The 12464-nt window shown below is 43.0% G+C and overlaps 1 protein-coding gene across 17 annotated transcripts in view; it reads left to right on the top strand.

Moving 5' to 3' along the window:
* SOX6 (SRY-box transcription factor 6) overlaps nt 1–12464 on the top strand; it is a 605164-nt gene that overhangs the window by 269568 nt on the left and 323132 nt on the right. For 12 of the 17 annotated variants that reach the window (XM_068260626.1, XM_068260625.1, XM_068260627.1 and 9 more), the window contains 2 exons: nt 4297–4534; nt 5308–5352. The exons of 1 other annotated variant lie outside the window; for it this stretch is intronic. In XM_068260626.1, the coding sequence (XP_068116727.1) occupies nt 4297–4534; nt 5308–5352 (283 nt within the window). Of the gene's footprint in view, nt 1–4296; nt 4544–5307; nt 5353–12464 lie in introns of all 17 variants that reach the window. 4 more of the 17 variants (XM_068260639.1, XM_068260638.1, XM_068260635.1 and 1 more) reach the window with 2 other exon arrangements.

Here is a 12464-nt window from a genome sequence, read left to right as displayed (position 1 = left end):
GAGATACAGTACAAACCCAGGGATAACAGACTATGCCAACACTGCCAGCAGAAGACCCTCAAGGATGAGAATTACTTCCTGCTGCACTGCCCCAAATAAACTGCAACCAGGGACTACTTCTAATGGGCTCATTTCCAGACTTTCATTCAGAGGATGAGAGAAACTCTACATTCTACTGGGAGGGTAAGAATCCATAGTGACAATCGCTGCACACTATGTCACAGCATGTCCCTGACAGAGGAAGATTCCATAGTGACAATCGCTGCACACTATGTCACAGCATGTCCCTGACAGAGGAAGATTCCATCGTGACAGTGGCTGCACACTATGCAACAGCATGTCCCTGACAAAGGAAGATTCCATCATGACAATCGCTGCACACTATGCAACAGCATGTCACTGACAGAGGAAGAATCCATTGTGACAATCGCTGCACACTATGTCACAGCATCCCACAGACAGAGGAAGATTCCATCGTGACAGTGGCTGCACACTATGCAACAGCATGTCCCTGACAAAGGAAGATTCCATCATGACAGTGGCTGCACACTATGCAACAGCATGTCACTGACAGAGGAAGATTCCATAGTGAAAATCACTGCACACTATGCAACAGCATGTCCCTGACAAAGGAAGATTCCATCGTGACAGTGGCTGCACACTATGCAACAGCATGTCACTGACAGAGGAAGAATCCATTGTGACAATCGCTGCACACTATGTCACAGCATCCCACAGAGAGAGGAAGAATCCATTGTGACAATCTCTCCACACTATGGGGTTGATTCATGCAGCGCGAGTTAAAAGGCAGCAGCGTGACTTAAATACAGCAGTCGCACGCTACGCACGGCAGTGCTGCATAGCATGCAGTGGTAAATTACGGGAGCTCCTTTTAAAAGTACGCGCTCTCCTACAAGGTACTGTGATACTTCACTAGCGTGGCCGCTACTATGCAAATTAATTAGCATAGTAGCAGCCACACTAGTGAAATATCACGGTTGCACCTTGTAGGAGAGCGCGTACTTTTAAAAGGAGCGCCCATAACTTAGCTACGGAGCAGGGTGAGTTGATGAATCAACCCCAATGTTACATTGTACCACAGACAGAGGAAGAATCTATAGTGACAATTGTTGCACACTATGTCCCAGCATGCCGCAGACTGAGGAGGAATCCACAGTGATAATCACTGCACATTATGTCACAGCATGCCACAGACAGAGGAAGAAAAGTTGTTCATAGTAAGAGAATTAGTGAGGTGAGCAGTGATTGAGAGAATATGGTACTAGAAAGAGAAATGGCAGAGAGCTACAGAGTGATATGTACTGTTACCATGGGGTGGAGAGGAGAAGGGACGACAGCACAGTGCCCAGGGTGCGGCTTGTGGCAGGAGGAGTAAGGAGGGGAACAATGCTCGTCGGATTTTTAAGGGATGGAGGAGCGGGGGTAAGATATACACAGAATAGACCGCTCCAAAAGTCTGCCTTGACCGAGTTCAGTCTAGCTTAAGGGGAGATATTTGATAAACTGTCTACACACTTCACAATATAAACACACGGTATTGCAGCGCTAAAAACAAGTCAACCCTTCACAATGTAACAGGGTGTAGGAGGTGCCCATTGTAAGTATCATATATTTATATTATACTTCTAAAAGTCAAAAAGAGGTGCCTTTCCTCCTTGCAAGGATCCGCATCGGGGGGAGGAAAAATATTTTTATTCAAGCTTAATTAGCATACAGACAACGCGTTTCGCCGGTCTCTGCCCGCTTCCTCGGGTCACTACAACGGGCAGATGTCTACACACTATTATCAGCAGCTAGTAGCTGGGATTCACTACATCCCATTTCCTTACTGGGAGTGGACATTCACACGCCAGGGTTTTTTTCCACTGAGCATGGTTAGTCGGAGCTCCCCTTTACTCTCCGCCTAGAAGTTGGTGGGCCGCTTGAAGTTTCCTTAAGAACAAAGTTCATAGAAACTTTTGCACCCGGCGCTTCTTTACTGGGTCATCTGACCACCGCCAAATCTATTTTCACCGGAGAGGCGTAAAAATAGCTGCTGGAATTCCACATCGACCTTTATCTTTTTTCTTTTTTGTGTTTTTCATCTCAAGATCTATTAATTTATTAACGGTAATTTTACTAATGAGTTTGCAGGCGTTAAATAAAACATTTGAACAAGTGAAGAGAGAAACCTGTTTTAAAATTTAAAGTGTGTCTCTATTTTTTTCCTGCTTGGATTTTTTTTCCTGGTCGTGTGTTATTAAAGCACTGACTGTGAAATAAAGCAGTGTTGTAATCAATAAAATAAGACTAAATCTGCTTTTATGCCATCCCCTGACAATAAGTATAAGCTGGAAACGCATTGATGTGGAAGAGGATTAATGCAGGAAAATGGCATCAATTATTGAAAGGAGGTTTTTGATTTTTTTTTTTTTCAAACCAACAAATTATGATTAATTGAAGAACTACGATGAGGAAGAAAAAATGGGGGGAGAGAGCGAGAAATTAGGCTTGCGTTTGCCGCTTTCTGAGCCTTTGATAGTTGGCCGTACCAAACGCTTTATTAAACGCTGGTGAGAGAGCAGAACATATGGATTACTGGACGTCCGGCATGATGGAAGGTGGGACCACGTCCGAGAAGAAGTTTGTGCAGCGGCTGAAGTCACGAATCGCCTGCAGACGCCATGACAGATGTGCAGAGCCACACTTCAAGGACCTCTTTGTAGACAAGACACAGAACATTTAAATTGCGCTTTTCTCCTGGTGGACTCAAAGCGCCAGAGTTGAAGCCTCTAGGGCATGCTCAGTAGGAAGGAGCAGTGGCTTGCTTAAGGTCTAGAATAAGTCTAAGTTTTATCTTGTAATTGATTGGCCAGGATGCTGTTTGGTCTCCTGAAAGAGTAGCTTACTGAACAGGAAGAGCTGAGATTCGAACCCTGGTCTCCTGTGTCAGAAGCAGAGCTCTTAACCATTACACTATCCAGTCATTTATTTTAAATTTCAACTTATAATTTGAATCTGGATCTAAGACTAAGTTTTATCTTGTTGATGATTGGCCAGGATGCTGTTTGACGATCAGTAGCTTAGCACACTAGAAGTCGGCCACTGCCAGTCTGAGATTCTGCTTGCCTGAGATGGCCCATGCCTTGAGTTAGGGCTGATAAAAGAAACTATTGGTATTACAATATGGCAGGCGACAAAAATGGAGGCCAGACTAGAGGATCTGTTGTAGATCATCCTGATCGCAGCAGTCCCCATAAAAGCCACCATAACCTTTACTGAGGGTTCGCTGGATTTCTGTAGAGGTCTAGGTTTATGGTGTTATAAAACTTTAATAGAACTTTAACACCCTGTTCAAGCACCACCCAACTTTTTCACAGGGCTAGTTGCTGACTTTTTAGAGTTTGGCAAATTGGCCCAAGGCAAGAACTTTATGTAAATGGAGAAGGGGTTGTTAACATAAATAAGGGGGTCCCTTAACAGGGCTAGTTAAAACTTCCAGTTTAGCTAAATTCTAACCCCAAGTTTAACTGCCAGGCCCCAGAAATATTGAGTTAATATTGAGTTGACTGGACAGTCTCAAGTCAGGGGAGCGATGACCGATGGCAATTCTGAGGACTCTTCTAATAAGACTTTGCAAAGAGACCCTTGTGGATCACTATGTGGGATCCTCAGGATTACAGCACTTTCTTAAAGTATTTTTTTCAAGGCTTTTGTGTATATTTCTTTAACCTCTATCTTGTTATGTCGAAAGGGAAAGCCCCCCCCCCCCAACTTTATTCATTTTGCTGGGAGGGAGCAGACAAATGTTGTCCTCCAGAGTTGTTCCACTTGCCACCATAATTCCACTCATAATATTTCTACCACCCCCTTCTTGGTGTTACGTGGAGGTGGGGAGTGTGAGGGGAGGAGACATAAGTTACTGTAGGGAAATATCTCTTGTGGGAGGGGCAGAGACCATTGTGAGAGGGGCAGAGACTGTTTTCAGTTGGATCATGTACTGTTGGTACTTCTGTACAAACTTTATATGCTTGACTTTGCTCAGGCAAAAGGCAGTCTGTTGGGTTGTACTTTTGTAGCTTATGATTATTAAATTCCTACGTTGTAGGACCTCCATGTCCTTATTTCTCCAGAGGAATAGTAAGGCAGACTTGGCTGAGCTAAGTATCTTAATAGGCTGATCTTTGATGATGTTTGCTCTAATTTATCTCGAGAAATGACCTCCATCTTTGTAAATTCTCTCTCGGTATTTCTCCTCAGCCCATCCTGACTCCAACATGTCTTCTCTGTTTCCAGAAGGATGTCGTCCAAACCCGCCACCTCTCCATTCACGTGTAAGACGGATGGAGAGGAGGAGATGACCGTAGAGCTGGCCACGCGGGAGCAGGATGAGAATGACGAGCAGCTCCGTGGCCCCCACCTGCCGCTGCACCCCCTCCTACACAACAAACCTCACCCTGAGGAGCTCAGTGCACTTGTCTCAAGCATGCAGCCTGACGTTGACTGGGACAGCATGATGGCCCAGCATAGAATGGTGAGTCCGGTGAGTCTCTTCCTTCACAGACAGCATGCAAAACTTAGAGGTTCTCACACCTCATTCTAAGTCTACAAAACAAAAAAGTTGAAACAACACATCTGTGTGTGGAATTGTGTATGCAGTTCATGCAAGATGAACATTGTATAGGGGTGTCCATATCTACGTATGTAGCACTCTTTTAAAGTTGTGTCAGACTGCTATTACCAACGTTAAGTGTGTCTGATCGAAAATAGCATTTTCCGCCTCTCAGTTTTGACGTCTTAAGGAGGAACTTTAACCAAGGATTGAACTTCATTCTATTCAGTAGCTGATACCCCCTTTCCCTCAAGAAATCTTTACATTTTCTCGAATAGATAATCAGGGGGGTCCATATGGTTGATATTGTGGTGAAACCACTCCCACAGTGTGATGTCATGACCATGGTCTTGACAGTTTGCTGTCTGTGAACCTTGTTGCATTGTGGAAACTAACGGCTGCCAAGCAAGCAGTATCTCCCTGTGTACATAGAACTCTCTGTAACGAATATTCCATACAGATCACGTGGCAGAACTAAAACTGTCACCACTTTGATCCATTTCAGAACGTAAATAGGGAGAGGAGAGATTTTACAATGGGAAAACACTGACTAAATAATTGATACATTAATATTGTAAAAAACACAATTTTATTAATTATGTTATTTTTACTACAGTTCCTCTTAAAGGTGCTTGTAATTCTCTTGTACTCCCCCCAGCTCCATTATGTCACTTCCTTTCTTGTCCCACATACAGGAAGTCCAAGCCTGGAACCATGTCGGTTTTCTTTACAGTGGTGAGGTCAGTATTGGGCTCCCGAATGATTTGAGTTGACGATACTACTGACTGATGGGAAATGGGATGTTAGACTGTGTATTGTTACGTTGACCTATCGCTTGTGTCTTCTGGAACCCCCTAATATGATTTATCCCTCCCACACTAAAGGACCCCTGATAGAGTCTAGTCATTATAGCTGAATGACTGGTTTCCCATTGGTATTTTGTATTTTTGGATGTGTGTAATATTATCAGCTTACCCTAAATAAATCCCACAGAACGTTGCTCACACAGCTGAATCACAGCAGAGTTCTGAGCTAACAGAAGAGTGACGTCAATGATGTTTATCTAGAGGTAGAACTTTGTCAGAGTTATAAAAAGACTTGTGAAGGAGGAGGGGGAGTGGATTAAGTTTCTGGACCTGTCAGTGCTGGATTAATGTTAAATTGTAATACTGAGATCCCGTTGGGGGCTGGTCATGCTCTACAAGTATCCTCAGTGTTCAGGGCTCATGATTTCAGGGAGCTTTCTGACAGAGAGTCAGAGTTCTGCATAATCTCAGATTTTTCACAGCTGATTACTCAGCAATGCCAATGCAGGTGAGAGAAGGTGAAGTGATTTGTATGTTGCTCCCACCCCCAGGGTCGCCCGCATAGCCCTGTGTCAATTTAGACATTGGTGCCCTTATCATACTTTAAAATATCCATCGGAAGTCATCATTCATTTTATGGGAGGAAAATGTATACATATCTGTGAAACATATACAGTAGTGTAAAAAAGTCAGTGCACCCCATGGCATTTTTTTATCATTTTTTTCTGACATTTAATGCTGGGTACACACGATGAGATTTCCCGTTCGATTCCCGGATCGATTCGATTAAATCAAACATGTTCGATTGGATTTCGATCGATTTTTTCATGATAGGTATGCAAAATCGACGGAAAAAACGATCGAAATCCAATCGAACATGTTTGATTTAATCGAATCGATCCGGGAATCGAACGGGAAATCTCATCGTGTGTACCCAGCATAAGTATGTTTCATCTCCTTCATTTCAACATTACTGATAGAACATAGGCAAATAACTTAATGGCATCTGTAGCCAATTGCTTAATTTTAATATACTGTACATAAAATGCAAATTTCATATTAGGAATAGGTGAATTATTATTTATCGCTACCTCAGATGTCTAACATTGGAATCATATGCACTAGATCAGGTAAAAATACTTAGGATGTTGTTAGAGAGGACATCTAGAACAAAGTGCTTTGGACAGAGTTATCTGGACACAATGCCTGAAGATCTGTTTGGTTAAAACACTAGACTTTATTTCATCAGAAGGACCTTATACCAACTGTGAAGCACGGTGGTGGAAATATTATGGTTTTTAGCTGCTTTTCAGTTGCTTTTCAGTATCAGGGCCTGGGCAGTTCACCATCCATCTACCATCAATTCTTCATTGTACCAAAAAATCTTGAGTTTGCGAAACCATCTGTCAGGAGAGTAAAGCTCTGTTGAAGGTGAACCCTGCCAAATAATAACAAATGGCCCTAACAATTCCAAGGATTGGCTGAAAATAAAGAAAAATAATACCATAATTGATAGAAAGTTCTGGAATGGCCAAGTCAAAAGCTCAAATTTCCTTCGAGGTGCTCTTGGGCGATTTGAAACGCGTTGTGCATCCACGAAATCCCTTGAACAAGGTGTAGCTGGGAATAAAAGTCTGCATGGAGGAGATGGGAAAAGATTTCTGCCAGGTGATGGCAGAGACTGTTAGACAGTTATAAGAAACATCTGCTTGAAGTTATTTCTGCCAAAGGGAGCAATACCAGGTGTTTAAAGCAAAAGGTTGTGCTTACTTTTTCCATGGAAGAAAGTGGCAGCTATGTAAATGCTTTGTTATATAAATTATTCTTGCAAAGTTATTTTGTTTTCTATTTTGTTCAGTAACATCATCTTTATATTTACATTCTATTTTTTAGAAAATGAAAAAAATATTGATTTGTCCACCTACAAACTCTTAATGGGTTTTACTTACTTTTTTACATTACTGAAGTTATAGAAAGTAGAATGTGGAAAAAATGCACATATTCTGCAAGCGGAATCCAAGGTAATTTGGAAAATATCTATAACGCCCAAAATAAAACAGCCCAATATTTATTTAGCAATTTATTGTGTGTTTAAATATATAAAACACAGGCAGCACATGGCTTTCTGTGCTCCTAAATATGTTATTGGATCTAACGCAGGTATAACTATTAAAACAGCTAATTCACTGCTATGTTATGTTTAAAGTGCGTGCTAAAATAAATCCACCACACCTTAATTCCCACAGTATTCTCTGCCTGTTTGCCCAGGAAATAAGTCTTAGCATAACCTGGAACTCTGTGAAAAGTTTTTATAAAAGAGAGAGAGAGTCTTTGGATGCTTGCCCAGCAGTGTTGGTGAGCAGAGAGGGCAGGGCCTTAGGAGTAGAGTATCCAGTGCTCTGCACTCTGCTTATGTACAGAGAGGGCGGGGCCATAGGAGTAGAGTGTTCAGCTTTTCTGCGCTCTGCTTGTGTGCAGAGAGGATGGGTCCTTAAGAGTAGAGTATCCAGCTTTCTCCGCTCTGCTTGTGTGCAGAGAGGGTTGGGCCTTAGGAGTAGAGTATTCAGCTTTCTGCCCTCTGTTTGTGAGCAGAGAGGGCGGGGCCTAAGGAGTAGAGTATCCAGCTTTCTGCACTCTGCTTGTGAGCAGAGGGTGGGGCCTAAGGAGTAGAGTATCCAGCTTTCTGCGTTCTGCTTCTGAGCAGAGAGAGCGGGGCCTTAGGAGTAGAGTATCACTCTCTTCCTTCTGCCTATAAAGAGGTCCTGTAAGTAGCATTTACAGCGATGTCTAGTATCAAAATTGGATTGAGGCTGCAAAATCCGTCTAGACCTTACACCAGGGACCCAAGCATGTGTTCTGTATACAGCTTGGCCTTACAGGAAGTAGATTTACTATGTTTGTGTCACATGTGATCGCTGAGTGATGCGTTAGTTTGCTAAATACCAGGAAGCTCCAGCAGGCTATGCTCCTGACATAGAAGACAGTAAAGGATTAGAATTGAAATGCTTGCTGGTGCACTTATCCAATCTCTGTTTCAAGTGTTCTATTCTTGGACAGAAAAAAAAAAGTTTCTGACTGTTCCTGTAGCTTCCATCACATCTACCACCGAAGAATCAAACTCAAATCTCAGATGTTTCAGTTTAGTGATAGGTAGTCACTGGGGCCCGTGTCTGTAGAGATGGGTGAACGCCAGTGGTGCAGCAATAGGTCATGCATGAGCTGTAACTGCACTGGGGCCCCTGGATCAGCTCTTTATTGGTGCTGTGCTGGTAGTGATCACCTTATTCAGAATAATGGTAATAAGAAACAAAACTGTTCCCCTCATCTGCTTAAGAGGAGCAGTAGTGAATACATTTAGTGTAGTGTCACTGAATGTGTGGGGTCACATTCAGTGACACAACAGCTACTGTCATTGAATAATGGGCCAACTGCCCTCTAAAGCCAAAGACAACAGTACCGGGGCTTCCACTGATCACATAGTACTGTCCAAATGGTAGAGAATCCAACAGCATCACATTATGAGCATAATAAAACTACAGTATAAAGAACAGAAGTCACTTAAAGGATACCTGAAGTGACATGTGACATGATGAGATGGATATGGGTATGTGCAGTGCCTAGCACACAAATAAATATGCTGTGTTCCTTTTTTTCTTTCCTTTCTCTGCCTGAAAGAGTTAAATATCAGGTATGTAAGTGGCTGACTCAGTCCTGACTCAGACAGGAAGTGACTACAGTGTGACCCTCACCGATAAGAAATTCCCCTTTTTATCTCTTTCTTGCTCTCAGAAGCCATTTTCTGCTAGGAAGGTGTTTTATAGTTGGAATTTCTAATCAGTGAGGGTCACACTGTAGTCACTTCCTGTCTGAGTCAGGACTGAGTCAGCCACTTACATACCTGATATTTAACTCTTTCAGGCAGAGAAAGAAAAAAGGAACACTGCCTAGTTATTTGTGTGCTAGGCACTGTACATACACATGTCTATCTCATCATGTCACATGTCACTTTGGGTATCCTTTAAATGGGGCACACCTTGTTGGTACAAGGAGGAAGATATGGTCTTGTGAAAGCCTTAATTGCGGCCAAAACATTGATCTCATTTTTTTTCCTGCACCTCCTTATACCAATGGCGGGCCTCATATAAGTGACTTCTGCTTTTTTTTTATACCGTTAAAACTATTCATATGCAAATGAAATAAAAGGAACATTTTACTATGCTCATACTGTGCTGCTCCTAGGATTCTATACCATTTGGATCTTGCTCTTTGATGCTTCTGAGTTGAACGTTATGAGAGCGAGCGATCCGCTATCCTTTCTCTGCTTACTTTGTTTACTCCCAGATCAAAGTGATGTAACCATGTTTCATCCGCGGAAGCAAATCTGTCCAGAAAGTTTATTGTTGTCAGCTTGAATCAAGAACAAGCATTGTTCAGTTGCAGCAAGTCTTTGATACGTCTGTTCTAGAATCAACATTCTGGCTGCAGGTTTTCCATGCCAAGTTACTTGTGCAGAACCGAAAACACATTCTCCACTGATCTAGCAAGTGTACTGTAGCATTTTATACCCTTATTATGTTTAAAAAAAAATCAGAGGCACAGCATACTGAAGCACCCTCCTATAGAAACAGTTCAGGATGTTCTCATAGTAGCAATGCAATTCAGTCGTCTATGTGAATTGGTCTTTTTTGACCCACTACAGGCAGCTGATCGCAGTCAGTAATCGCTCAGTGTTTCTCCTAGAGTTTTGTAAAGCGATTTCAGCGATTCCCCAGGTATTTTTGTAGCGATTTTTTTTTAGTGCTAGCGATTGCAAAAGCGATTAGGAATTGAGATTCCATTTTTTATTTTGGTGGCTTGGGTAGTAAAATTGCTGCAAGATCACAATAATCACCAAGATTAAAAAAGCAATTTAGCAGCGATCCTATGCTTAGCATTGAATGGCAATGGCTAGCAAAATGCTGCAGGCAGAACAATTGCGATTTGGCCTGTTGGGATTGCCTCCAACTACTTTAATTAGCATAGCGATTTTTGGATATTGCCTGGGATTAGTTAAGGTTAGATGCCATGGAAGGGGGGGGGGGGGTATTAGCTGTCCAGGGGAGTTATTAGTTGCCCACAGGGGCAGGGTTCTGTGTGATAGTGGAGATAAGTTAGGTCATACTGAGATATTTCACTATATCAATTAAGTAGTAGAAAATAGGCAAATTTACTGATTTATTATGTACCCTTAACCAAATGTTCCCCCCATTTTATACCCTGCCCAAATAATCATGCAGCGTTTTTAGACTCCTAGGCCTAACTCTGTTTAGTAGCATTTGTTACTGGTTTGGGGCCACTAAAATTGCAGGAGGAGAGTCTGGGTGTCAAATAAGGATTTTGCTTAGCTTGCTTTTAGCAGGTGTGGAGGGCCCCCTCCACACCTGCTAACTTCCTGTATCCTCACTCTCAGGTGAGGGATTTGCAGAGAAGTCCCCAGGTGATAACTCAGCTAACATCCTGGTGGTCAGGTGATGCATGCTGCTTTATGTCAGACATGACAGGTAGACGGACATCTACATATGGGGTCAGACACCGTCAGTCTCCCCCTCGCTTGCTGCGTAGCGACTGATTGACAGGCAGGAATGAAATGTTTTTACCTTCAATTAATCAGCGCAGCGCACGCTCATCAATCACCGATGTCGGGGATGATTAATAGAGATGAACTCATGCTATGACATCACTCTCCAAACCCAGAATGCTTAAGAAGAAATGTATTGTGAATGGGGAGAAAGCCACGATCGTATGGATTTTTCCTTGACTGCATTGTGTTCAACAGCAAAACAGTTGTAAAGTGATTTTCTCCTGTAGGACCCAAAAGGTCCGACATGGATTTTTCCATTCGATTCCCTGCAGATATTGAATCGGATGAGAATCAACTTCTTGAGGCCGGTTTTATGCCTGGCCAGAACGTTGTGGTGCAATGCTCCACCCCCTCGCACCACAGCGGCAAAAAAATAGATTCATATGATCCTGCAGCAGAGTGCACCGACAGAGTCACAAGAATAGCGCCCTCTCGCACGGTCTTCATTATCAATCACTGTCCTTTGCCTAGTGACATACTTCCTGCTGGACAGGAAGTACGCCACTGGGCTTCCCCACAGTATTTGCGTTGTTTCCCGCATGCACACCGCACCACCGCCGCCAACGGATTTAAAGTTTCTGCGTCGACCATTGATGTACATGCATTACAATGCTGTGGAAATCTGGTGGCAAACCGCTTTTGACTTTGGTTGGGGGCCAATCAGAAGTTTGTGGCACGACGCAATGGGGTAAGTGTACTAGGCTCCATAGACTTTCATTGCTGTTGTGTTACCCTGTGTTCAGAAAGGGTAACACAATGCAAAAAAAAAAAAGTGGTCTATTGCGAAAGGGACCAATAATGTTCAATCCAATTGATTTTGATCAAGTATCGATCGAAAGTATACATAGCAAAGGACAGAAAATCTAGGTCAATTGGGGAAGGGACTAGAGCAGCGGACAATCAATAGGCCATGGTCTTGCATTGAATACAATTAAATTGATTAAAAATCGGTGTGCTGTGTGTGTAGGTATCAATCCCTTCTGAATGGATTCCTAGAAGGAATGGATTGTTTTGGAACATTGGATGTAAATGTATAAGTGTATGGCCAGCTAAAGAGAGCTCCTCTGTCCTCCTCCTGATACGGGGGCTCTGCATCCTTCCACAGGGGGTGCCGCGTGTTGTGCATGTCCAGAAGCCAAAGTATTTGGTAGAAGCTCCGACCGATGCCGTTTCCCAGCTGTGGGCTGATTTGCAGCAATAAAGAGATGTAACAAATAGGAAATAGCAGCTGCCTCCAAATAGCTTCTCCAGTGACTAAATCCCACAACTCCTTCCCGCTGGAATTCCAGGCCGCAGCAGTGACTTGTGCTGTCACTCAGCAGAACAATGCAAGGCCTGCACCCCCCCCCCCCCCCTCTCCTCTGTCCCTATGATTAACCCTTTGTCAGATGTCAGAGGGCAACTTCAGAAAAAATTGTTATCTTAC

Source organism: Hyperolius riggenbachi, chromosome 11, assembly GCF_040937935.1.
Source record: "Hyperolius riggenbachi isolate aHypRig1 chromosome 11, aHypRig1.pri, whole genome shotgun sequence".
Classification (NCBI taxonomy): domain Eukaryota; kingdom Metazoa; phylum Chordata; class Amphibia; order Anura; family Hyperoliidae; genus Hyperolius; species Hyperolius riggenbachi.
Note: the sequence above shows the minus strand (reverse complement) of the source record. Positions and strands in the feature narration are given on the sequence as shown.